The 26,606-nt window shown below is 52.2% G+C and overlaps 1 protein-coding gene across 3 annotated transcripts in view; it reads right to left on the reverse strand.

Annotated features, from left to right (window-relative positions):
• Positions 1-827: 827 nt before the first annotated feature.
• GSDME (gasdermin E) overlaps positions 828-26,606 on the reverse strand; it is a 60,940-nt gene continuing 35,161 nt past the window's right edge. For 2 of the 3 annotated variants that reach the window (XM_008261545.4, XM_070059667.1), the window contains 7 exons: positions 18,792-18,963; positions 17,249-17,369; positions 9,930-10,094; positions 8,083-8,210; positions 6,372-6,576; positions 4,300-4,370; positions 828-2,115 (listed from right to left, as the gene is read on the reverse strand). In XM_008261545.4, the coding sequence (XP_008259767.3) occupies positions 1,882-2,115; positions 4,300-4,370; positions 6,372-6,576; positions 8,083-8,210; positions 9,930-10,094; positions 17,249-17,369; positions 18,792-18,963 (1,096 nt within the window). In that variant the 3' untranslated portion in view covers positions 828-1,881. The remainder of the gene's footprint in view (positions 2,116-4,299; positions 4,371-6,371; positions 6,577-8,082; positions 8,211-9,929; positions 10,095-17,248; positions 17,370-18,791; positions 18,964-26,606) is intronic. The other variant, XM_002713826.5, reaches the window with a different exon arrangement.

The following is a 26,606-nucleotide window of genomic DNA, read 5'->3' on the forward strand; positions in this document are numbered from 1 at the left end:
GGTATTGTCTTGATCTTTTACTAGACAAAACTACAAGTTTAATGTTCTTAATTGGCTTTTATTTGCCATATTGAGCAGCCCTCAGATGGAGGACAGGTTTAGAGAAGTCTGAGGGCTGCGGTGTGGCCAGACAGCATCCACGGGCAGCAAAGGTCACTCCGGCCTTTGGTTATACTAAGTAAAGGTGCAGTTTCTTATGTAAATGAAGAAGTATTTTAAAAATGTGGTGATGAAACGTTTTGGAGGCGCGGGCACAGCCAGTGCTGCCTTGCTCACCACGTCCCTGTGTGGCCCAGCAGCAAGTAGAGGCTGGGAACACCCAAAGCCCCGCAGGGTAGCTTTCTGTAACAAGGCAGGGAGACAACTGCGCCATTAAAATGCCCACAACAGCAGGGGCTGGCCAGGTCAGGTGACATGCTGGCGCCGGTAACTCAATCCCAGTCTCCCATATGGTTGTGGTTGAGCCATCACCTGCTTGCTCACAGAGGGTGCATGAGCAGGAAGGTGGATGGAAAACAGAGCAGTTGGGATTGGAACCAGGCATCCCAAGCTGCCCCTCCACTGCTAGTTTCTAGAGCACAATCCAACACAGGAACTGGCCGGTCTCAGGGCAGTTGTGGAAATGGCCAAATTCCTTATAACCTAAACTTTAATTTTCAAGATAATACATACTGAATTCTAACAGGAGTAGATGAAAATTTCCCTCTTCCTCATTCCCCAGCCTCTTAATTCTTCTAAAAACAGCTAAGCTTTCTTGTGAACACCTAAAAATTTCCCATGCATGTATATATTATCTATTTTTGACTCAAGTAGATTCATATTGCACATTACAGTAGCAGTTTGTCCTTTATATTTATTTCATGAAACCAAAAACAGCATGTATTGTCTTAGTACATCTCCTTAACTTTTGCATATTTTTTTCCAATTTGTGGACAAGGTAAGTACTTACTCTCCCACAGCTGCTACAGTACACAACTATGATGTGCATTTGCATAAGGTTGAGTCTCCTTTTTAATAGAAGTGATGAAAGGTTTATTTGCTTTATTTCTTCCTTGCTAACATTCATTACAATCTGAAGAGAAGAAAGGGGGTAAATGGGTGGTGCTGAGTGACGTGCATCTTCAACTGCTGCTTCTGGTGCCAGGGGCACCAGTGAGACATCCCCAGCTATTTATAGTAGAAAGGCATCAAGACCAACAACAAGCACAATATACAGTTTTCTGTGACAGAATATGCAGTATTTTACATAGAAATGCATGTATTCAAAATGCCTAGAAAATCAAAACATTGTTATGGACTGGGAATTACTATATTCCCCGAAATGTGGAAAGATCACATAAAACGTGTGTAGCTAAACCTCCCCGAGCAGGGGGCAGGGTTGTTGTTTAATTTTTCTTGGTAAAGTACAATTCTGTTTAGCAGAGCAATATATATTCCCCAGTGGCATTTGCCGCTCAGCTTTCAATCACCAAATAACATGGAGCACATCCAAAACTTTGCCTCTTCTGTGAGGAGAAATTGGCTTCCCACAGCATTCACAATTGAAAATGAACTTTCAGATCCAAGTGTCAGGCCTCCTCCGCTTTGTGTAACAAAGTGGAAAATGGAAGAAAACGGCAGACGGACCCAGTGTTCTGCAGGAGAGAGGTCTGAGCGGATGCCGCCCAGGATTCTGCACCCTCCCCCGCCCAGTGCTCCAATCTACGTGGACGCCAGGCCGCAGCAGAGGAGGGCCTTGCTTGTGAAGAACAGTTTGAAGGGTACCCAGAGTGCAATGTTTCCTTTTCAGCATTTACCGTGCACCAGCAAACCTAAACCCCAAGGTAGCACCTTAACAACTGTGAAAGCACCCAGCCTCGGCCACACGCCTATACCTGTAATTCACAAACACTGTCCCCCGAGGGCACAGAGTCCGCTCAGACTTATGTACAGGATCAGTGGGAAGACGTGAGGGTCCTTGAGGATGGCGCCGTGCACGGATGATTGCAGCCTCTGCAGGCTGATGTCGGCCAAGGCGAACAGGCGCTGTGCAACCTCAAACGTGTCCGTGTCCATCAGAGGGGCCAGGGCCGGGTCTCCAAGGTCGGAGACCCCACCGTCAGACAGAGTGCGAAGCTGAAAGGGCAGTCAAACGGATCTTCTTTCAGAATGGTGGATAACAGTGAACTTCCAGGTATGTTATGGGAAAAAAAAGTTGCTGCTCTTTAAATATGCCACCCCCCCCAACTCCCCCATAGCAGGAAAACCCTTACAATGCAATAAGGTAACACCTGAGCCAGGCATGATTTTATCTGATTTGCCTAAGCCTGTTACCCAGTTTACCCACTCTGAAAGGTCACACACCACGCAGGGTCTGTCTGGCTTTTGAGAACTCATCAGACTTTCAGATCGCGGCATGTACTCCTCAAAGGCAGTGCCATTGTCCATTCCTTCCGCTGGGTTACTCTTCCCCCTCTGTGGTTTCCATAGGGACTGTCCATCACTGCACCCCTGTCAGCTGACCCGCCACAGAGGGGGTCCCACCCAATCCTCCCTCCCCCATGTCCCAGCCACAGTACTGCCTTCTGCGTTTCCCCTCACTACCCTCAACTGCTCCTAATAGCAGGGGCCTCATCCCCTAGCACTATCCAGCTTCCCTCTGGAAAAATGCTTGGTGTACTACAGTGAATGTCCCTACTGACTGCTATTCAGTCTTACCAGGCATGTTTGTGTATCTGATGCTGTTCTCAATCTGGCCACCAGACTAGGAGAGACAGGAATGCAGTAGACTGTGCCCTGTTCTAAGTAAGTCCCTTTAAAAAACCTGCGATGAGGGGCCAGGGTTATGGCATAGCAGATAAAGCCGCCGCCTGCAATGCCCGCATCTCGTACGGGTGCCAGCCCATGTCCTGGCTGTTCTGCTTCCAGTCCAGCTCCCTGCTACCTACATGAGACCTGGATGAACAACTTGCTTTGGCCTAGCACAGCCTTGGACATGGTGGCCACCTGGGGAAGGAAATGGAAGATCTCTTTCTCTCTCTCCTTAAAAAGAAAAACCCTTGACACTTAAATCCCTATGGGAGGCAGGAGCCTCACTATGTTAAAAAGAGGTAGTGCAAATCTACAAGCCATAGTTTTCTTGTCTATGTTTAGCAGCCCCCCAAAAGGCAAATGAATGCCATTGTTTTGTGTGGAAGGAGGACGCCTCCCATTCTGGGACTCAGTGTGTGCCAACAGAGCAGAACTCGGGGCAAGGACACCAGCACCCCTGGCCGATCCAGAAAGAAGGTGACAACACAGTGTGAGCTTGCCACGGGAGGAGCTGGCTCCTGGGGCCTTGGCAGGGTTTTCCTTCTCACTACTTCCTAAGTGCAGTCAGTGAGCTGGGCTCTGAAAGCAGAGCCGTTGTCTCGCTCATCACTGCACACAGGTCCGGCAGTGACTTGCATTGTTCCCGTCCCCACACTACAGCAGCCTGGACAGGCGTGCTGGCTCGCTTTCAAGCAGCTCTGACTTTGTGCAGTGGCTGCACGAAGAACACAGCACCCCTGGGGAAAGGTGCCTTCACTGGTGAAGGACATTAATCCCACTCCTTAGCAAGTCACCAGGCTGCAGTCTCCTGGCGCTGTTGCTACACACAGAAGCACCACCCCCATGGTCCTGCCCAGGCAGTCCACGCCGATTCCTACTCCCCATGTCTCAGAGCAGAGACCTGACCTCTGTTCTCTGGCCACAGTGCAGGCTGGCCTTGGCCCGTGTATGCTCCGTTCTCTTCCCCAGGCTCAGGATCACCTACTGAGGCTACAGGAGAGCAGCCTAGGGGCTCTTCTTTCTATAAGGGTGCTTCCAAAAGTTCATGAGGAAATGAAATCCAAAGATGTTTATTTGGCACAAAAAAACAAATTCATGTTTTGGATGTGTAATATGCAGTTTGCATACACTTTTGGAAGGATCCTTGTAGTAGTAGCCTGATTTGTAATTTAAAAACCAACAGCTTAACCTTACCTCTGGGGCTAAGCTTATCATTACCTACCTTAGTATAATGACATTTCCAGAGGGCACCCCGCCTCCCTGGGGAGTGGGGTGTGGAGCTGAATCAAAGCTGTCTAAGCCCAAAACTGCACCAGCCAGGAGGATGGTGGCAGGCTCCGTTCTCCAGGCAATGGGGCTGGGAGTCCTGGCCCTCAGTCCTCCCTGGCTGTTGGGGGGGCTGTGTGTCAGAACGTGTGTGAGACGCCCTGTCTGGCCCATCCTGAGGTGCTGCCGTGGCTGAGAAAGCTCCCGCTGTCCACCCCAGGGTCCCTCCAGGAGGCTCCTTACCAGGCGGCACAGCACAGGAACAATCTGCAGCTCACAGCAGGTGCCCAGCAGAGCAGCTGCATCTGGCATTTCTGCAGGAGGTAAAAGTCACTGTCAGACCAAGAAACCAACCAAAGGCCCCAGGAGCTTATGTTTGAGTCCTTCCCCCCAGCCAGGCAGTGGCCTTTGTGTGGGAACCGGGTCCCCAGGCTCTGTGTTTCACTAGAAGATATCCCTTGACATTCACTTCGCCGCTCTGCTTCTGAGCCAGCTCCTTGGTAACGCACCTAAGAAGGCCGCAGGAAATGGCTCAAATGCCTGGGTACCTGCTCTACCAGGATGGAGTTCTGGGCTCCTGCCTTTGGCCTGGCCCAGCCCTGGCTGTTGCAACCATATGGGGAGAGAGCCTGCAGATGGAAGATCTCCTTTTCTTTGTCACTCTGCCTTTCAAATAAAATTTTTAAAAGTGAGTATTAGGGGTGAATGTTAGCCTAGTGGTTGAAACACCAGTTAAGACCCACGTGGAGGTTCCATACCCAGCTGTAGCTCCTGACTCCAGCTTCCTGCTAATGCACACTCTTGGGAAGCAATGATGATGGCTCAAATTAGGTCCCAGATACAGTTCCTAAAAGAAGCCCGATCCCTTGGGATACAAACTCTGAGCTTAAAGAAGCCTTAGAGAAGTAGAGCCGCCTGGGGAATCATCTGGCTGTGGGACCACTTGGGAACACATCTGACCGCCTGTCCATCAGCAACACTGTTTATAAAGGCAGTGCACTGCAGAGGATTGGTCCAGGCACCTGCACATATGCCTGCTGCCGGGCTTGACGTCTCAACCGTGGTGGGGGACACATTCCAGGAGATGCTTTAGAGTGGGGAGTTGGAGCTGATAATAGCTAAAGGCACCAGAAAGCCAAAAACTAGCTTTGGGGCCCAGCAATGCCTGTTTTCTGTTCCAGCGCTTTCCCTGGAGCCTAGGAGGGAAGCGCTATGCTGCCTAGGAGAAAAAGGTGTTCAGAAGGGCCCAGGGTTCACAGGAGCTCACGTCTTGTGCCAACTCAGCTCCCTGGGGGCAGGACGCAGAGGACGTGAACTGGGTCTGGGCTTGGGGAGAAAGGGACGGAGATGCATTCCCAGTGAGCCGTGTGAGTGCGCAACATCTCCATACCACTGACCCAGCCTATAGACAGAAATGTCCCCGGAAGTCCCAAGGTCATAAAGATTAAAGGCCTCTCACGAGCTCAAGAATGCGAGCATGAGCCCCTGGCAGATTGAGACTGCCTAACAGTGACGCTGACCCTGGGAGGGAGGGCCACAGAGCACGCAGTCGTCAGCACAGAGCTGGGAGATGCATCCAGATTCTTCAGATACTCTTGGGCTTCTGTGATGCTGGGAGGAACCCTGAAGGTATGAGGGTACTTGGAAAAGTACATGGAGAAATGGAATTAAGTTTATTTTAGTGCAAAACATTTTGAAATCCATGCATACAAAGGATCTTGAAAAAACTATCTGGATTTCAATTTTCTTACATAAAAATAAACTTACCTTGTAATTCCATTTCTCCGTGCCCTTTCTGAAGCTCCTTTGTGTCAGAAGCTCAGCCCGACTGGGGCCCCTTGAAGGGAAGTCGTGGGGACTGAGGGTACACTGGTGTGCCACGTCCCTCCTGAGAAGAACCGGAAACCCAGCTTCCTCATGGAGGATGGCCACCTCCTGGGACCAGACTTTCGGGACCTGGGTGGAAGCTGTGGAGCCACAGCCCTGCCTCCCAGCCTGGGCTGCCTGCAGGAGGAGAGGATGCCATCTGGAAGGGTCATGGCAGAGCATGGCTGCCGATGACTCCTGTGAGGTGAAGGCTCAAGGTGGCCCCCTGGGGCAGGAGGAAGAAGGTTCCCAGTGCAGGTGGCAGGCTGGCACCAGAGAGTCTGCTGCAGGTGCAAGGCCCTGGCCTCCCTGCACTGGGAAGGAGGGGCCTGCAGGCAGCAGACCCTCTGGGACTGTCACTCCTGCCCCCCAGGGCTGTGTACTCAACACCAGCAGGATATCAAAGCTCCAGCAGCGATGCCCACAGCCTCGCCCCCCTGCTTCCATACCTGCCAGTGCGCTGACCAAGAAGTGGGCCGTGGCAAAGAGCTGCGGGTCGCTGACCTCACCGCCGGCGCCGGGACTCCCGCCCTGGATCCTGCACCCCACCAGGCTCAGGAAGGCCTCCAGGTGCTGCTGCTGCGGGGGCTTCAGCTCCGCCACCAGCGACTGCGTCCCCAGTGGGGGCCAGAGGCTGCCGATCACACCGTCGCACTGCGGGGCGGGGACAGGAGGCGGTGAGGGCAGAGGCCACGTCCCATCAGGCAAGCACCTGCCGCCACGCCACACTCCTTTCCACTTAAGGAGACGGTGAGCCAAGCCCCGATCACGCACACTGCTCTGTCACAGGACAGCAGGGAATGCTGGGTCACACCAGCGACCAGGAACAAGTGGTTAGACAGAAAACCCAAGAGGGGACATAAATCATCACCCTTTTGTGGCTCCTCAAGCTTTGAAAACAGCCCCGGTGGGGCCCCTGGGGCCTGCTGAGGGACGGGCAGCCTGCTGACCCCGTCCTCCACATCTGACAGGCCCTCCCTGCAGGGTGCTGGCCTGACATTTGCCTCCAGGAAGGAGCTATTCTAGGAAGTAACGTCAGCATCTGGGTTCCTGGGGTGGTGGACGTGAGCCGCTGCAGGGGCCAGCCCCGCCGGCTAAGCTGTCTTAGCGCTGTCTAATTTCAGGAGGCCAACGTAATACCAACACCTTCCTGAGACACTATAAAGCAGTAGCTCAATGATTCACACCCTGCCAAAACAGAAAACATGAAAGGCAGGGTCTGGGCATCCGGCATAGGGGTCAAGACACCACTAGGGCATCAGAATCCCATATCAGAGGACCTGCGTTCTCTCTCCCGACAGCAGCTTCCTCCTGACGTGCACCCTGCAGGGCAGCGGGGATGGCTCAAGTACCTGAGTCCTTGTCACCTTTACGGGAAACCTTGGGCTGAGTTAAGGGCTCCTGGCTTCAGACTGGCCCAGTCCTGGCCACCACAGGTATCTGGGGAGTGAGCCAGCTGGTGGGAGAGCTTTGTCTGTGTCTCTATCTCTGCCTTTCAAAAAAAAAAAGTAAAATGGTTTTAAAGATGAAGAGCAAAACAGGAGAGCCTGTGTATCTCTCTGTTCTAGACTTGGACTCAGCCACACCGTCCCTTGGCCCAGCAAAATCCATGTCCAACCGCAACCTGAAAATAGGCCTTTATTTGGAGTAAGAGGTGATCGTCGTAGAGTGAGTGGGCTACAAGCCCCTGGCGGCTTCACTCCTCCGACACCCACCCCTGCCCCAACTCCAGTGCTTGGCACCCTGTTAAGAGATGGTGAAGGAGAAGGCCTAGGGACACAGAGAGATTGGAGTGCTGGGGCTGCAGAGGCTGGAGGAGACGAGCGAGGGTCCTCCCCGGAGGGACCCCAGTGCTGCAAGCACTAGACTGCAGACCCCTAGCCCGCAGAGCCTCAAGAGACCCCATCTCTGTTGTGAGGTCAGTGGAACTAACTTGGCACAGCAGCCCTGGGACACACATACCGCGCTCTGCTCCTGATGCTACCTTTGATGGCAGCTACCTTCTGCACTTAGGAGAGCCCGCCCCCGTGAGTAAGAAACAGACAAGATTTTGAGTCTGCGGGATGTGGGACAACTTCCTGCAGCTCCAAGCCACGTCCCAGGGGGTCGAGCGCGTTCACGCATCCAGGAAACCCGGGCGAGCTACGGCTCTGGCCTCACCACTTGTTCCAGGGCAGCCAGCAGCTCTTCGTCCAGTAGCACCGTGTGCAGCAGGCCGCGCAAGGCCGTCCGTCGCTGTGCTGGCAGCGCCACGAAGGGGTGGAAATTCCTCTCCAGGAGCAGAGTGGCTGTGGAGAGAGCACGCCCAGGCTGGTGGCTGCTGTGCACGGCTCGCGGCGGCACAGGGTGACAGCCCTGCTCGCCGTCTTCGATGGTTCCAGCAGTGCACTCGGGTTTCAGACACCACTTGCATGGGTTTCAGAAACCAAACCGTGACTGGGAGGAGAGGGGGAGGGAGTGAAATGAAGGAAGCGAGCCTGGTTTGTGTCTCAGGCTTCCTCTTTTCTGATGACTCACCCAACAGTAATAAAGCCCAGTTATTATCTGGAAAAGGCACTTGGATTCCCCTTTAGCGGGATTCTGCAGAGGCACAGCAAGGCTGAATGACCAGACCCAGGCCGGTACTTTGACGGGGCTGGCAGCCTCACAGCCTCCACGCTGCGTCAGTCCTCCGGCCTTTTCCTGTAACGCGTCACAGACTTTTTCTGCGCTCATATTCAGGGGGCTGGCCCCCAACCTTCCCAGCATGCACAGCTCTCTCCCACTCTCACCCTCTCCCGGCATCCTCAGAGGTGTCACTCACATCCTGGGCAGGGGGCCTGGGGCCCTCTGAAGATCGGCCAAAAGCCTCTAGGACACAGCCCAGGGGAGGTTTTGTCTAAAGACGTGATGTGACGCAGCACCACCCCCAGACACAGGCTGCACACCTACACGTGAGCAGATGTCTGTGTGTGCGGCGAGCCCAGCGAGTGGTTGCAGGAGGCCCCGCTGGAACACAGCACCCCAGGAACCAACATGCTCAGAACCACCCTAGAAACTGCTGGGTCTGAAGACAGGAGCCAGCCAGGGGAGGCTGGGCCCCCAGGGCGCAAAGCCCAGGCCAGCGGCTACCTCCTGCTGGGGGCACCCATGAGAAAGGACATGGCGGTACAAGCCTGCATCTTTACCTCCCTGTGTGTGGCTCCAGGCTGCGGGGCCTCAGCTGCAGAGACTGAAACCCACCGCAACATCGAGTAACCTGCAGCCTGGGACGCAAGGAGGTGAGGCTGGGAAAGCCTTGTCTTCATGTTGGGTCTTCACTGCCATTTCTTCCAATGCCGACTGTTCACAACAGGGCGGGTGCAAGAACATCAGAACTGCTGATGCCCACCAATGCCCGACTCTGCCTCCTTCTGACCTCCGAGCCACGGCTGACGCCAGCTGTTCCCAGCTCTTTTCCTTACACTTTTACCCAGTGCTCGCTTCTTGTCTTCCTGGCTCACCTCCTTCTCCGCCTGAGACCCGACCCAGCTTTCTAGACACAGCACATGGAGGGCAGCAAAAGGAGAGGTTACAGGCCTGCCACGGGCGCTGCCCCCTTTGCCGCAGCCCACGCGGGGCACACAGCCTCCAGGGAGCACCTGACGGTGCTGACGAAGCACTGCTGGTCCTGGCAGTGAAGCCTGGCATGGAATGGACCCGGTGCCAAGCTCGGGCTCAGCATCCTCACTGCTGCTGGGCTGTCCTCAGCAGTAAAGCCAAGGGGGCTTGTACGGCTACAAGCCCCCAACTGCTTCACTCCTCCATCTCCCACCCCTGCCCTGCCAAGGGTCTTTCTCTTGACGCTGTGCTCAAAGCATGGCGCCCAAGGGTCTGGGGTTCCCTAGGAGCCAACTAACGAGAGTTTGGAGTAGACGGGACTTGGAGGCACATCCTCTCCCCATGGTGTCACCCAGCGGCCACGTCACCTCTTGGGGTATAGGGTTCAATGAGCCATCGGCTGGCCGCGCCTCGCCCGGCCGCAGTACCTTGTTGCAGAACATGTAAAGGCCCGCCCTGGGGAGACGCGCCATGGCTGGCATCCGGTACGTCCACGGAGGCAGACTCTCGGAAGGCCGGGAGGTCCAGGTAGACAGGGTCCACGCGGCTCTCATGCTCGAAGCCACCATGCTTCCCACGCAGGAGGCAGAACTCTGCAGAGCAGGAGAAAAGGACAAGCCAGGCCCGGGGTCAGCCGGCAGCAGTTTAAGCCTGGCTTCCCCCAACTCGGGGCAGGGCGGAAGACCAGCCACCTTGTTCCCCATAACCCGCTTCCCACGTGTGCTGTGCTGCTGCAGCACACACCCAGCCGCATCCTCCAAGTGCAGAAGAAATGGCTCTTCTCCACCTAAGGGTCCCAGTGCGCAGCCTCTGAGCAGGCGGGAAGCAGTCTCCCACATACCAGAACTACTCGCTTCTCCTACTCAAACAAACCAGCTCTAGACAGACAAAACCTGCCGTGGACGGAACAACTGGGAAACAGGTCCAGCGGTAGTATTAAGGAACTGTGGTCGATGTATTTAGGTACACAAGTAGTAATACTGCTGTCTGTTGAAGGGGTCTTTATTTATCAACGGAATAATACACGCCATGAAAAAGACGCCTCTCTGGTTGGGCATCTGGCATGTGCTGAAGACACGGCTTGGGACACCTGCCTTCCCTATCAGAGCACCTCGTGCAAGCCCCAGCTCCACTCCCAACTCCAGCTCCCTGCTAGTGTGCGTCCTGGCAGTAGCTGAGTCCCTGCCTTCTCATGGGAGATGGAGCCCGAGCTCCCAGCCTCTGGGTGCTTGGAGAAGGTACCACATGATAGGAGCTTTCTCTGCTTCTCAAAGTACATTTTTAATAGAAACTGTTGATTTCCACAGTTACACAAATGAATTTCACAAACATTACATTGAGTGAGAAAAGGCAGACACAAAAGAATGCATTCTGTAAGGATCTATTAATATGGAGGCAAAGCTACTCGTCAGAAGGACTTCATTTGAATGCTGTTTTGTATTTATAGATTAAACTATCTGACGTCTAAGATTTGCTTCAAAATTCTGCAGTGGGAATGGAGGGTGGAGTGAAATCACGGATGAAACATGAGCCACTCGCTTGTTAGCAAGGCTGCAGCTCCAGAGTTCATGGGAAATGTGTATTTCAAAAAAAAATGCATGGATTCCAACATTTCTTGAACCAGAATAGCCTTTTTTTTTTATTTGACAGGTAGAATTATACACAGTGAGAGAGAAAAAGAGAAAGGTTTTCCTTCCGTTGGTTCACTCCCCAAATGGTTGCTACAGCTGGCGCTGAGCCGATCCAAAGCCAGGAGCTTCCTCCTGGTCTCCCATGCAGGTGCAGGGCCCAAGCACCTGGGCCATCCTCCACTGCACTCCCTGGCCACAGCAGAGAGCTGGACTGGAAGAGGAGCAACCTGGACTAGAACTCAGCACCCATATGGGATGCCGGCGCCACAGGTGGAGGATTAGCCAAGTGAGCCACAGCGCCGGACTCTAGCCTTATTTTTTATTCTCATTTTCCATGGACCTTCCAAAGGACCCTCCCATACTTCTGAACATGTGTGAGATTTTCTATGATAAACAGGATATTTTTCATAGGAAGTTTCCTTAAACACTTTGAGAGCCCAGCTAAAGGCCAGAAATCTAAATTTTCTTGTGTTCTGGGCTAAGCAGAAGCAACAAACTCAAGAACCAGGGTTCTCTCTCTGCTTCCATTTGGTAATTGAACGCTATCGTGGCTAAGCCTCGTACCTGCGTGAAACGTGGAGGCCCAGCACCAGCAGCTGTCTTCGTGTGCTTGGGCACTGATGCCAGCCGTGGAGAGGGAACAGCTGTCTGAGGCCAAGGAGAGCCACCTTCACTGGCCCACGCATGCAGCCCAGCTCACTTAGAGCCAGGGCACCCCAGCTCCTCCGCCCTGTGCACCTGGCACTCTGACAGAGTGGACACAGCACCCAGGTGGTCACTCAGCTCCCCAAGCACAGAGGTCGTGACCACGCCCACAGCCTCCGGTCCTGCCAGGAGCACTGTGGGCTCCCAAAACCACGTGGAACCCACTGGTATCCCTGGAGTCCCTAGCACCAACATCACTCCTGAGACACACCCTAGATGGGCTCAGACACTTCTTTGTTCTTCTCTCTCCATCCCCGATCACCCAACATCACCCCGATCACACAGTGACCCCTGCCCTGTCCCAGGCCCTGTGCTAGCAGCCTACATCTAACAGGATCACAACCCAGACCGTGGCCACGGGAAGGCATGAGTGGGGACGGCAGTGAACCCAGGGTGGAACTGGGGGGTGGGGGGAGGGGGAAGAGTTACTGAAGTCAGAATGGCCAGGAGTGGGGAGCGGGAATAGCTTTCTTGCTGCCCCTCCAGGGTTCATGGCCAAAGTCAGACACGAGAAAAGCATACACTTTTATGGGATATGACAAGGGAGCCAGAAGAAAATGAAGACGCGAAGGCATGGCTGAACTTGAGAACATCCAGGCCAGGTTTGGAGATGAGTGTGGCACTGCACAGAGGGGACAGAGGGCAGGAGCCAGCGGTCAGCAGCAGGGGCCCCACAAGGCCTCTTGGTAGAGACGCAGCTCTGTAGCCTTAGTCTCTGGAAAGAAGCACACTCCTTTCCTCCACCCACAGGGGCAACTCTCTCCCAGGAGCGTCTGAGCCCTGCTTCTACCGTTGTTTCCAATGCCTTTAAGACAGGCAGGCTTCGGGCAGAGGTCAAGACATTGGGTGGGATGCCCACGTCCCGCACGGCAGGGCCTGGGTTCAAGCCCCAGCTCTGATGCCAGCTCCAGCTTCCTGTTAATGCACACCCTGGGAGGCAGCAGTGATGGCTCAAGTCCCTGGGTGATGGCAAGACCACCACCCTGGAGGGCGAGCCCAGTGACACCACTGAGAATGTCAAGGCGAAGATCCCCCCTCTCCCCCCAAGACCAGAGAGGTTGAGCTTTGCCGGCAAGCAGCTGGAAGATGGACGCACCCTGTCTGACTACCGCATCCAGAAAGAGTCCACTCTGCACTTGGTCCTGTGCCTGAGGAGAGGGAGAGATGTCCAAGTTCCCTCTCTCAAGCTTTCAACAAATTCCACTGCACTTCTCTTTCCTTCAGTAAAGTTCTTGCATTCCCAAACACACACACGCAGAGACAGGGAGAGGGGGAGAGAGAGGGAGAGGGAGAGGGGAAGAGAGAGAGACAGAGAGAGAGAGAGAGAAAGATGGAGCTTCTGGCTTCAGCCTGGCCCAGCCCTGGCTATTGTGGCCATTTGGGGAGTGAATAAGCACATGGGTGCCTTCTCCATCTCTCATATAAATACAATTTTTTAAAAGATTAAGGCGCTGGTGCTGTGGTATAGCAGCTAAAGCCGCCGCCTGGAGTGCTGGCATCCCATATGGGCACCGGTTCAAGTCCCAGCTGCCCCTCTTCCGATCCAGCTCTCTGCTATGACCTGGGAAAGCAGCAGAAGATGAACCAAGTCCTTGGGCCCCTGCACCTGCCTGGGAGACCCGGAAGAAGCTCCTGGCTCCTGGCTTCAGATCAGCCCAGCTTTGGCCGCTGCGGCAAACTGGGGAGGGAGCCAACGGATGGAAAACCTCTCTCTGCCTCTCCTTCTGTTTAACTCTTTCAAGTAAAGAAATAAAATCTTTAAAAAAACTAAAGCTCTTAAACACACACTTTGGGGTTGTGCGTGCTACAGCCCACGCTGGTGAAGGAGAACCAGAAGAGCCTTGTTAGTCAAGCAGCATGTGAGCAGCTGCTGTCAGTCAGCTGGGCAGAGAGCACTCCAGAGAGGAGGGCTGGCTGGGGCCTCGGGGACAAGAGAGGGAGGCGCGGCCCCAGACAGGGGGTAACTGAGGGGACCTCACTGGGTCGGAAATGAGAGGGAAGGCTGGGGACACACACCAGGGTGGCCCAAAACATGCTTCCAGGGGCTGGCTTTGTCCTTGAGACAAAGGGAGCCCCAGACAGCACTTGAGCAGGGTCAGCTGCCTGGAGAGAGGCGTGCAGGCTCCAGGAGCATGATGGGAAGCCCCAGCCAAGGGGCACTGCATGGGCAGCTCACAGTGAAAGGGATGGGGCCAAGGCTCAGCATACAGAAGTGCATGGCAAAGTTCAAGGTGCCCAAAGGATGCTTCCAATTGGCCCTCAGCTTAGCCAGATGGGGGCTGTTGGCCAGGGACCACAGCTGGGATGGCTAGGAGCCCCCCCACCATGGGGGAGGCATAAGGGTCTGACTCCTGCCTATGTTTCAAAGGATAAGCAATGGCCCCACCCAGGAGAGCAGAGAGGGAGCGGCAGCCTCTTCTGGGGGCCCCACAGGGGTCTGTTTATGAATCTGACCCACAGAAACATAGATAGGCAGACAAAGGAGGAAGAGAAAGCAGAACTGGCTTCCGAACCAGGCGGTGGGTGACAGGCAGGAGCCTGAGCTCAGCTCAGCAGGAGCCTGGGCCAGGTGGGGGCGGGGTTGGGGGAAAGGATTCCCAGGGCACCTCTTGTCTGCAGCGAGGAGAGGAGTTTATTTTCAAAGACAGCGGCAGGCAGGGGAGATAAAAGGCTTGGAACTGAAATGCGAACAGAAAGGCAATGCATCCTTCTGAGAAGAGAGTGGCCCCCTAGGAGCCACAGGCCACCCCAGTAGGGCAGGGAGGGCAGGGCAGGGTAGGGTGGGGTAGGGTTGCCTGCTGGAACCAACAGCCAGGAGCTCAGAGGGCAGCCAGCGCCCAGCACCCCCCCCCCCAGTCACCCCAAGGGGCCTCAGAGTGCTCTTGGCACCCTCAAGCACCAGGCACCTTCTCCAAAGGTTTAGGGCCATGACACACCACTACTCACAGTGGCAAGACACAATAGGTGTGGGGCTGTGGCATAGTGGGTAAAGCCACCACCTGTAGTACCAGCATCCCATATGGGCACCAGTTCAAGTCTCAGCTGCTCCATTTCTGATCCAGCTCTCTGCTATGGCCTGGAATAGCAGAAGATGGCCCAAGTCCTTGGGTCCCTGCACCCGCGTGAGAGACCAGGAAGAAGCTCCTGGCTTCGAATCAGTGCAGCTCCAGCCATTGAAGCCACCTGGGGAGAGAACCATCGGATGGAAGACCTCTCTCTGCCTCTGCTTCTCTGTAACTGCCTTTAAAATAAAATAAATCTTAAAAACAGGTGTTGACAGGCCGGTGCCATGGCTCACTTGACTATTTCTCTGCCTGCGGCGCCAGCACCACGGGTTCTAGTCCGATCGGGGTGCTGGGTACTAGTCCCGGTTGCTCCTCTTCCAGTTCAGCTCTCTGCTGTGGCCCGGGAGGGCAGTGGAAGATGGCCCAAGTGCTTGGGCCCTGCACCCACATGGGAGACCGGGAGGAAGCATCTGGCTCCTGGCTTCGGATCAGCACAGCGCTGGCCGTAGCAGCTATTAGGGGAGTGAAGCAATGAAAGGACGACCTTTCTAACTCTGCCTGGCAAAAAAAAAAAAAAAGATGTTGACAGATCAAGCAAATGTGGCAAACATTCACACTGGAGCACAATTCAGCTCCTAAAAAAAGGAAGGAAACCCTGTCACTTGGGACAACGTGGGACAATCGGGAGGACATGACCCCAAGAGAAACAGCCACGCACAGTACAGCCTCACGCACAGGTGTGATCGCAAACGAGGAAGCATCCAGAACAGCGGGGCTGGGAAGAAGTTTCTGTTCTGAGTGAGCGCCAGGAGCCTGACCAACAGAGCGGGGGCGACTGTTCAGAACGCTGTGTGCTGAGCCAAGGCTTGGGTCAACCCAAGCACCCAGCAGCAGAGGAACAGACAAAGCAAACATGGCGTGGCCACACGATGGAATACTACTCGGCCGTGAAGGGGGAGGGAATCCTGCGGCTTCAGACAACAGACACATCTGGAGGGCGGAATACCACGCATGGTGTCACAGGAGGAGAGGCGCGAGCCCTGGCTGGGCAGAGTTCCGATGCGACAGGAGCAGTCAGTTCTGCTGTTCCCCGTACACTACGGGGACGACTGTGAACAAAAAGGCATCGTGTATTTCCAGACAGCTACAAGAGAGGTTTTGGAATGTTCTCAGCATATAGACACCATAAGCACACGAGGTGACAGACATGCTAATTACCTTGATTTGGTCAGCATGTAATATATATATGTGTGTGGATAAATAAGTGTGTATAACTTTGAAGTTTCAATAGGAAATAATGTTTACTTGAAATTTGCTATGCGCATAGATCTCAAGCATCCTCACACCCACCCCACCCACACCCACACACACACACACTGGAATGTGGGAGGACAGGCGTGCTAACTGGCTTGATGTGGTACTCATTTCACAATGTCTACGTATATCAGGTTGTACACCTTGAACAATAATTTTTGTCAATGATGCCTCAGTAAGACTGGAGCATGGGGGAAGGGACACAATAACCTTGGCCAGGCCGCAGGGGACGGCCAAGGGCAGGGCCGCAGCCACACAGGGCCTTCGATAACAGCGTTCACCACAGCCGATCCCAGAGACTACAGGGATCATCATCAGAAAATCATCGTCACCAAAGTGTCCAAGATGACGCGGATTTGGTACCCTTGGTGTTTCAGCATCCCTAACCCACCTCCCTGCGCCAGTTCCTTAAAACTGACAGCTCCTGCTTACGCGGCTCGGCTCAGTCGTTTCTCCCCTGGAGACGCAGGGGGCTGGGCGGCTGACTGCCTGTGCCTCGCTGCCTCGCTGCCTTGCTGAGCTGGAGAAGGGGCCTCATCAGGGTGCCCCGCGCTGGGCTCAGCGAGCACAGAAGCTCCTTCCCGGCGACTTGCTCACCTTTACCCAGCTTGCCCAGACACAAACGGGAGAAGGGCCAAGACAGCCACGCACACGGGCATGGCGGGTTTTTAGACCAGCAGTGTCCCGCTGCTGCAGGATAAACAGCACAGTACCCTCCTTGCCAGCTCCAGGACCGTCCTGGGCCCGGCCACCCCCTGCCCTACCCCTCCGCCCCCAAGGCACACCCCCGCCTCACACATGCCCCGCACGCCGCCTCCGATTCCATCCTTGTCCTAAGCTACAGCTCTGCATGATGACCTCATGGGGGCCGCGGTGGGCTGGGGGGGGGGGTGTCTTTGACCATAGAGCCCATGCTACAAGAAGCTCACCCCAGTTCTGGGCAGCCCCTGCCAAAGCCACTTGTCCAGGGGGCCAGGTCCCCAACTCTCTGACACCTCAGGCCTCTCTCCCCCATGACGCCCAGCAGGAGTAGGGGACCCTCCCAAGGGGGTGCCGCAGGGTAACACGTCGGGCCCCGGAGCAGGCACTCACCAAACTGGCCGTCCAGTCTCACATAGAGCTCGATGACGCCATAGGCGATGGTGGTGGCAGTGGGGATCTCCAGCACCACGTTGCTGTCCTTGACAACGTTCCCGTCCTCCGAGGCCGACACCTGCGGGCGAGAGCACATGGCTCCCACCTGGACACACAGAGGCTGCGCAAACATCCTTGGCGCCGAGTAAGAAGGCGAAGCCAGCATAGCCAGGAGCGTTTAGTGCTGCTGAGTGGCATCGTGGGGAGTGAGTCGCACAGGCTCCCTGGCAAACGGCCAAGCTGGTGGCGCAAAGGCAAGAAGGCAGAGGACAGGATACGGTGGAACTACACAGCCAAATAAAGACCATAACCCAGAGAGGGGCTTCAAGAATCACGCTGAGAGCCTGCTAGGAATCCAAAACCGCACCCAAGCTCCACTGAGCTCTGGGAGACCCGGCTTCAGCCTGGCCCTGCCCTGGGCCACTGCAGCCATCTGGGGAGTGCACCAGTGGGTGGAAGACCGCCTTCTCTCTGTCACTCCGCCTTTCAAATAAAATAAAAACAAGTCTAAAAATAGGAGAAAGAGGCCTGGCCGGGAGAATGCGGCTGGGAGACAGGACCCATGCTGCTCAGACAGCACCCAGTGCTCATCCACACAGGAACAGCCAGGGGGGTGGGGAAGAGGCCCACGGGAGGGGAAGCAGGCCCCGATAAGGGTGCATGGGGAATGTTGGGAGCCAGGTACCCAGTCTGTCTCCACTCACAAACACGAGCCCACGGGAGAGCACGATGAGAATTTTGCTTTATCAACTTGATCCTGGTCCAAGAAGTGACAGTCGGCCTCCTGACCCCAGTGGGCAGTGACCGTGGGCAAGGCCAGCCTGAGTCACCTCCCATCGGACACCACCTCTAACTCTCTCCGGACGCAAACATCCATCCAGGGGGCTGGACACCCCGGAAAACCCCAAAGAGTTGATCTCAGAACAGATGAGGCCACCACGGCGAGCCAGACCAGCACACACATTGGGAGGGTGATGGCCGATTCCGCTGGCCCCGGCGTCAGGCTGCTAAGACTGGCTAAGGCTGAATCTGGAAGAATCTTCTTATTCATAGAGCTCTTCAGCTGCCCCAACCCGATCCACAAAGGATCCGAAGGCCCAATCCCAAAGCAACCATGCAGAGAGCAAAGGCCCTCTAGGTTCCCTTGTGCTCATGTATTCTGGTAGGGAATGGCGTGAGCCAGGAGGGCCTGGCCAGTCCAAGTGTCCTGGTGGTCCCTGCCTTGGCCAGGTAGGGACAAGCGCTGTCGGCCCCCACCCCAGCACTCTCACCTCCGAGGCTGCAGCAAATCAGATGGAAGCCCACAGCCGGCGGCAACGGGAGGAGAGAGACAAGCCAGGACAGCGCTGGCAGCCGGTGCCCCCCGCACTTCAGTAACGCGACCCATAAACTCCCGCTCACCGCAGCCAGTCTGAGCCGGCCTTGGAGTCAGGGATGAAGCTGCCGCCCCCCACTCCCAGGCGGCCCTGCCCAGCCCCGGTGGCGGCAGCCGCGCGCGCACCTGCACCGTCTTGGTGTGGATCCCCAGGGCGCCACCGCACGACTCCTCCATCTGCACGTGCTCGGAGATCACGCATTTCTGTGTCGTCACAATCTTCTGCGTCAGCACGCACAGGACCTCGCCCCGCCTCTCCAGCAGGTACCGGAGCAGAGGGTGGCTCCGCTTTATCGTCCTGGAAAAGGGAGGTACCCTTGAGGGTCCCGGAGCCTTTGGGGGTGGGAGGGGGTGGACGGACCCGGGGTGCAGTTCCTCCTCCAGCAACAGGGGACAAGCAGATGCCGCGCAAGTCACCCGGAGAGGCAGAAGCCAGCCTTTCCCGGGGTCTCCTCACAGCTGCCAGGGCCGGGGAGCAGGTCAGCCAAGGAGGTGGGAACCACAGTCGTCGGCTGCAGCCCTGGGCACTGGGCTGGACCATCTAACCAGAGCACAGCACAGCCCTGGCCCAGGGACTACAGGATTGTTGCGGGGGATGGAGGCCAGCAGCTTCTCACAGAAGACGGGGGGCCAGGCTGGAGCTACACGCACGGAGGAGGAGATGAGATCCGAACCACACAGGACCTTCTTCACCTGCCTGTGCAGGGGGGTGTGCAAACTCTTAGAAAGGGCCTCATCCATTTCACAGATGGAGAAACTGAGGCCAGCTCCCTGCTAATGCACCTGGGAAAGCAGCAGAAGACAGCCCAAGCACCTGGGCTCCTGCCACTTACCTGGGAGTTCCAAATGGAGCTCCAGGCTCCTGGCATAGGCCAGGCCCAGCTCCGGTCACTGAGACCATTTGGGGAGTGAACTAGTGGATTGAAGATCGATCTCTCTCTCTCTTTCAAATAAATTAAAAATATCTTTTGGTTAAAAAAGTAAATGCTATGTTATATCTATTTTGCCACAACTTAAAAAGGCTGCCCAGGGACTCCACGTCCAGGAAGGAATGAGGGCACAAATGAACCGATGGAAGCAATGCCTGCTGCACGCAGCTGCTTCCGTGTTAGCTGGGTGCCAGGCAGCGTGCCAAGCAGGGTTAGGTGCTACAGCAACGCTGGCCGGCTCCAGGCATCTTCCTGTGCCCGGCTTCCCGGGGACTGTGGGCCACTTGCTTGTGTGGGAGCTGATTTCTCCCTTCATTGCCTCGCTGAAAAACCTTCGTGACCACTGCATCCCATCTCAGCTGCTCACCAGGCTGGGAGTCCAATGCCATCTGCCCCTGCTCCCCGCCCACCTCACCTTCCAAGCTTCTCTCTGTGCCTCCAACACACGCAGGCCCATGCCACGACCTTGGTGCCACATCCCCTGTCACAACCTGTTTTGCATCCGTCACCTCCCTGGAGAAGCACTCCCTGCACACACTGCACCGAGCGGCCGTCACATTGCGAGACCGCTTCTCGTCAGGGAATATTCCCAGAGGATTTCCTCCAGCTCAGTCCTTCATCTGCTCTTACATTGTTGCTGCTTCCATCCAGGACATAAATCCCACACAGTAGGGACTGTGCGGACTTGTTTATTTCACAGTTCAGGGCTGGATCAGCACCCAGCACATAAGAAGAGCTCAATCAATATTTTTAGCATGACAGCACACTGTAGACCATATGGTCCTAACAGCTGCACAGTACACATCTTTTTCATCAGCACACAGAATATTCTCTAGGACAGACCATGCATTAGGCCATAAAACAAATCAATAAATTCATACAAGTTGAAACCATATCATGGATTGTTTCTCACCACAATGGAATAAAATTAGAAGTCAACAACAAAAGAAACTCTAGAAATTACACAAATATGTGGAGGCAGAGCAACAGATTCCTGAATAAACAATGGGCCATGTAAGAGGGGCTGGTGCTATGGTACAGCACGTTGAGCTACCATGTGACGCCAGCATCCCATATCAGAGTGCTGGTTCAAGTCCCGGCTGCTCTACATCTGACCCAGCTCCCTACTAATGCACCTGGAAAAGTGGTGGAGGATGGCCCAAGTACTTGGGGCCCTTCCATCCACATGAGAGACCCAAATGGAGTTCCCAACTCCTGGTCTCAGCCTGGCCCAGACCTGGCCATTGTGGTCATTTGGAGAGTGAACCAGCAGACAGAAGATCGATCGATCTCTCTCTCTCTCTCTCTCTGCCTCTCTCCCTTCTCTCTATAAATAAAACTCTACCTTTCAAATAAATAATTTTTTTAAAAAAATGCCTCCTTGAATTAGTCAAAAGCTAACTGAATCAACCTAAATTGAGTCAACGGAAGACTGGATAAAGAAATTATGGGATATATACTCTATGGAATACTATACAGGAGTGAAAAAAACATGAAAAATCCAGTCATTTACAACAAAATGGAGGAATCTGGAAAACATCATGCTTAGTAAAATAAACCAGTCCCAAAGGGACGAATATCATGTGTTCTCCCTGATCCGTGACAACTAATAGAGTATCTAAAAGGAAACTTGAAGAAGTGAAATTGACACTATGAGAAGCAATGATTTGAACAGCCCTTGTCTTGACTGTCAAGGAACAGTTTATTATCTTTTTTATTATTTTTTATTTCTACTTAATATTATTGGTCAGACTCTTTACTTAACATAAAATTATTCATAGGCGTATAAATCCAATTGAAAATAGATCCCAGTAAAAAATAAGAGAGGGCGGAACTGTTCCATTCAGCACACATTCCCACGGACTTACCCCTAAGGGTAAAGCTAAAAACTTCCCATGGGACTCCAAATCCCATTAAGCTGGGTGGTACTAATTCCATCTTACATGTTAAAGTGATCATATTAAGTATGTAATTGATCATCTAAGTGTCAAAGTGATCACATAAGTAAGACCAAATGTCTGATAATAACAATAGAATTTAAAAGGATAGAGTGTTCCAACATGTGAAGCAGTCCACATAGCAGACTTATAGAATGACAAACGCCCTAAACAGCACTCTGACCTCAAAATCAGCCCTTAAAACATTTTGATCTGGCTGAAAAGCCCATGAGAGCATTTCTGGCATGGAAACCCTAGACACTGTGGCAAAAAATGATCTACATGAAGGATCTCTGTGAGACCCCAGTGAAAGGAGGGGCTGTCAAAGAAGGTTGTACTTTTCTCTGAAGGGTGGAGAGAACTTTCTCTTTGCTTATGGCCCTGTCTAAATACTGAGAGTGTGTGGATTCAAAAAGCTTCCATAGCCTTAGCAGCTCATGTCAAGAGCCTTGGGTGGATCCGGCGCCACGGTTCACTTGGCTAATCCTCCACCTGCGGTGCCGGTACCCCGGGTTCTAGTGCTGGTTAGGGTGCCGGGTTCTAGTCCTGGTTGCTCCTCTTCCAGTCTAGCTCTCTGCTGTGGCCAGGGAGTGCAGTGGAGGATGGCCCAAGTGCTTGGGCCCTGCACCCACATGGGAGACCAGGAGGAAGCACCTGGCTCCTGGCTTCATATTGGCGCAGTGCACCAGCCATGACAGCCATTTGGGGGGCGAACCAACGGAAGGAAGACCTTTCTCTGTCTCTCTCTGTCTAAATCTGCCTATCAAAAAAAAAAAAAAAAAAAAAAGAGCCTTGGGTGATCACTGACATCATAAATAAGGGTGTCAATTGTTAAATCAACAACAGGAGTCACTGTGTACTTGCTCCCCATGTAGGACCTCTGTCCTTAATGAGTTGTACCATGTGAATTAACAGTAAAACTTGTCTTCAAACAGTACTTCATACTTTGTGTGTCTGTGTGCGTGCAATCTGTTGAAATCTTTACTTAGCATAGAGTTGATCTTCTGTACATAAAGTCAATTAAAAATGAATGTTAAAGAAGAATGGGATGGGAGAGGGAGGAGATGGGACGGGAGTAGGGGTGGGAGGGCGGGTATGGGGGGAAGAAGCGCTATTCCTAAAGCTGTGCCTATGAAATTTGTATTCATTAAATAAAAGCTTTCTCCAAAAAAAGAAAGATCACAGCAGCAGAAATAAATTAAATAAAAACAAAAACAATACAAAAGGTCAATAAATGAAGGTTTAGTTTCTTGGAAGGAGAAACAATATCAAAAAACCCTTAGACTAATTCAGAAAAAAGTGAAGACAAATTAAATCAGATCTGAAAAAAAAAGAGATGTTACAACTGATACCTCAGAAATACAAAGGGCCATCAGGGACTATTATGAATACAAGTATATGCCAACAAATTGGAAAACCTAGAATAAATGGATAAATTTATATACATATCCCACGTAGCAAAACTGAACCACGAAGACATAAAAAACCTGAACAGACCAATGAGGAGGAATGAGATCAGATTAATACTCAAAAGTCTTCCAGCTAAGAAAAGCCAACGGCCAGATGGCCTCACTGCTGGATTCTACAAAATTTCTCAAGGAGAAGCAACACAGTCCTTCCCAACCCTGAAAGGCAGGAACCTTACAATCCATTCCACGAGGTCAGCATTACCTGGATTCCAAAACCAGACAAGGGTACAACAAAAAAAGAAAACCGTAGATCAATATCCCTGAAAATAGATGCAAAAATTAAAATGCTGGCAAATCCAATCGAACGCCATATAAAAAAAAAAATCACACATTTTGATCAAGTGAGATTTGTCCTAGGGATGCAGGGATGGTTCAACATTGGCAAATTAGTAAACATAATGTATCAACAGATTGAAAAAGAAAAATCATTTGATCATTACAACAGATGTACAAAAAGCATTCAATAAAATGCAACATTCATTCATAGTAACAACTTTAACAAGTAAGGTATGAAAGGAATGCACTTCATCATAATGAAAGCTAGCTATGGCAAACCCACAGCTGACAGCACACTGAATGGGGGAAAGCTGAGCACTTCCACTAAGATCTGAACCAGACGGTAATGCCCACTCCCACTGCTCTTAAAGTACAGTACTGGAACTTTCAGCCAGAGCTATGAGGCAAGAGGAAGAAACAACAGACATAAATAAGAGGAGGAAGCCAAAATGATCCCTGTTTGTATACGACATTGTTCGGTATAGAGAAAAACCAAGACACGACTGAAATTCATAAATGAATTCTGTAGAACTGCAGGGTACAAAATCAATACACAAAAATCAGTAGCATTTTTATGCATCAATAATGAATCTCTGAGAAAAAAATTATAAGAATAATCCCATTCACTATAGCTACCAAAATAAAATACCTGGGGCGCGCGTCATGGCATAATGGGTTAAGCTATGGTGTGCGATGCCAGCATCTTACTGGAGTGCCAATGAGTCCCAGGTACTCCACTTTCGATGAAGCTTTTTGCTAATGCACCAAATGCTTAAGCCCTGCCACTCTTATGGGAGACCAGGATGGAGTTCTCGGCTCCTGACTTCAGCCTGGCCCAGCCCTGGCTGTCCAAGCCATTTGGGGAAAGAACCAGCATGTCAAAGACTCTGTGTGGGGGGGGGGGGGAGGGAGACCCCTCCCTCCCTGTCACTCTGCCTTTCAAATAAATTTTTTTAAAGATTTATTTATTTATTTGAAAGTCATAATTAAACAGAGAGAATGAGAGGCAGAGAGAGGGAGAAAGAGGTCTTCCATCCGCTGGTTCACTCCTCAATTGGACGCAATGGCCAGAGCTACACTGATCCGAAGCCAGGAGCTTCTACCAGGTCTCCCACATGGGTACAGGGGCCTAAGGACTTGGGCCATCTTCCACTGATTTCCCAGGCCATTGCAGAGAGCTGGATCTGAAGTGGAGCAGCCGGAACTTGAACCAGTGCCCATATGGATACCCACACCAGAGCACCAGCCCCTCAAATAAATAAATATTTTTAAAAAGGTAAAATACCTTGGGGTAAATTGAATACAGGATGTGAAAGAGCTCTAAAATAGAACTACAGAACACCAATGAAAGAAATTGAAGACACACAAAAACACCTCCCATATTCATGGATTAAATGAATTGATTTTATTAAAATGTCCTTATTATCCAAAATTATTCACAGACTCAATGCAGCCTCCATCCAAGTACAATGACAGGGGCAAGCACTGTGGTGTAATAGGTTAAGCCTTTGCCTGCAGCACCAGCATCCCATATGGATGCTGGTTCTAGTCCCAGTGCTCCTCTTCCTATTCAGCTCTCTGTTATGGCCTGTGAAAGCAGTACTTGGACCCCTGCACCTGTGTGGGAAACCTAGCAGCAGATCCTGGCTCTTGGCTTCCAATCAGCTCAGCTCCAGCCATTGTAGCCATTTGAGGGGTGAACCAGTGGATGGAAAACCTTTCTGTCTCTCCCTCTCTGTAAGTCTACCTCCCACATAAATAAAATTTTTTAAAAAAGTATGACATTCATAATAAATAAAGAAAAAAATCCTTCTAAAATTCAAATGGAAGCACAAAAGACCCCAAATAGCCAAAGCAATCTTAAACAACAGGACTAAAGCTGAAGATATCACAATACCATATTTCAAGACCTACTATAGAGCTACTGTGATCAAAATAGCATGGCAGATCACAGAAACAGCCAGACACACAGACCAATGGAATGGAATAGAGATTCCAGGAATTAATTCACACATTACAGTCAATTGATCTTTGACAAAGGCACCATAAACACAATAGAGTAAGGGAAGTCTCTTCAATAAGTGGTGCTGGGGAAATTGGCCATGTGTATGGAGATCAAGCCAGCACCCTACAACCACTCTCACCTTATATAAAAATCATCTCAACATGGATCAAAGATCTAAATGTAAGACATGAAACCCCTGGAAAACATAGGAGAAATGCTTTAAGACATTTTCGTAGGCAATTATTTTTTGGATAAGTCCCCCAAAACACAGACAACAAAAGTAAACAATCACTACAGGATTATATCAAACTAAGAAGCTTCTGCACAGCAAGGGAAATAATCAACAGTGAAAACGCAACCAACAGAGTGGCAGAAGATCTGTGAACTCTGCATCTACCAAAGCAGTGATATCCAGCACACACACAGAACTCCAGAACACAACACCACCAGCCAGGTCAAGGCTCAGCTCAGATATTCCTCCACGAAAAAATGTAAGTGGCCAACAAATACATAAAAAGATGCTACCACTAGCCCTCAGGGAAATGGTGATCAAAATGACAATGGGGTATCATCCCATAGTCAGATCAGTATCATCATCATAGTCAGAGTGGCTATTATCAAAAGGACAAAAATAACAAATACTGGAGACAGCATGGAAGAAAGGGAACCCTTAGGCAGTGTTGGGAATGCAAATTACTGAAGCCATTATGGTGAAGAGTGGAGGCACCCCAAAAAGCTAAAAATAGACCTGCCACGTGACCAAGTTGTCCCATATCTGGTATATATGCAAAGGAAATGAAATCAGCACACAAAAAAAGATACCTGCATTCCCATGTCCATTGCTGCGTTATTCACAATAGCCAGGGCATGCAATCAACCTTGGTGTCTATTGATGGATGAATGGATAACGCAAATGAGGAACCGGAGCCTGGATCATGGCACAGCTATTTTAGACTACGCCTCCATCTTGTAACTCGGGCCTGCCTGGGCCCTGTACCCTAAGTTGAAAGTTCCTGAAAAAGAAAAAAATTGTGCCAACAACTCCCCTTATGGTGAATTCCTCTAGCAACAGCCAATCAGCAGATAGCAGGAAAATATCTAAAGTTCCAGATGTCTCGTCAGGCAGATAAGGTGATTGATAACTCAACAACCCTGCAGTCTGGCCCGTACACCCTAGCGGTTCAGACCATATACCTTAGCCAATCATTTTGAAAAAGCATCAACCCCACAGCCATCCAACCACCTTTACTGGGTCCGTTCCCACTGCTGGATGCACTAATCAATTTTAAGAGGTGTTTTTTGAATCTTCCATGGAATGAGATGAT

The sequence above is a fragment of the Oryctolagus cuniculus genome, chromosome 16 (genome assembly GCF_964237555.1).
Source record: "Oryctolagus cuniculus chromosome 16, mOryCun1.1, whole genome shotgun sequence".
Classification (NCBI taxonomy): domain Eukaryota; kingdom Metazoa; phylum Chordata; class Mammalia; order Lagomorpha; family Leporidae; genus Oryctolagus; species Oryctolagus cuniculus.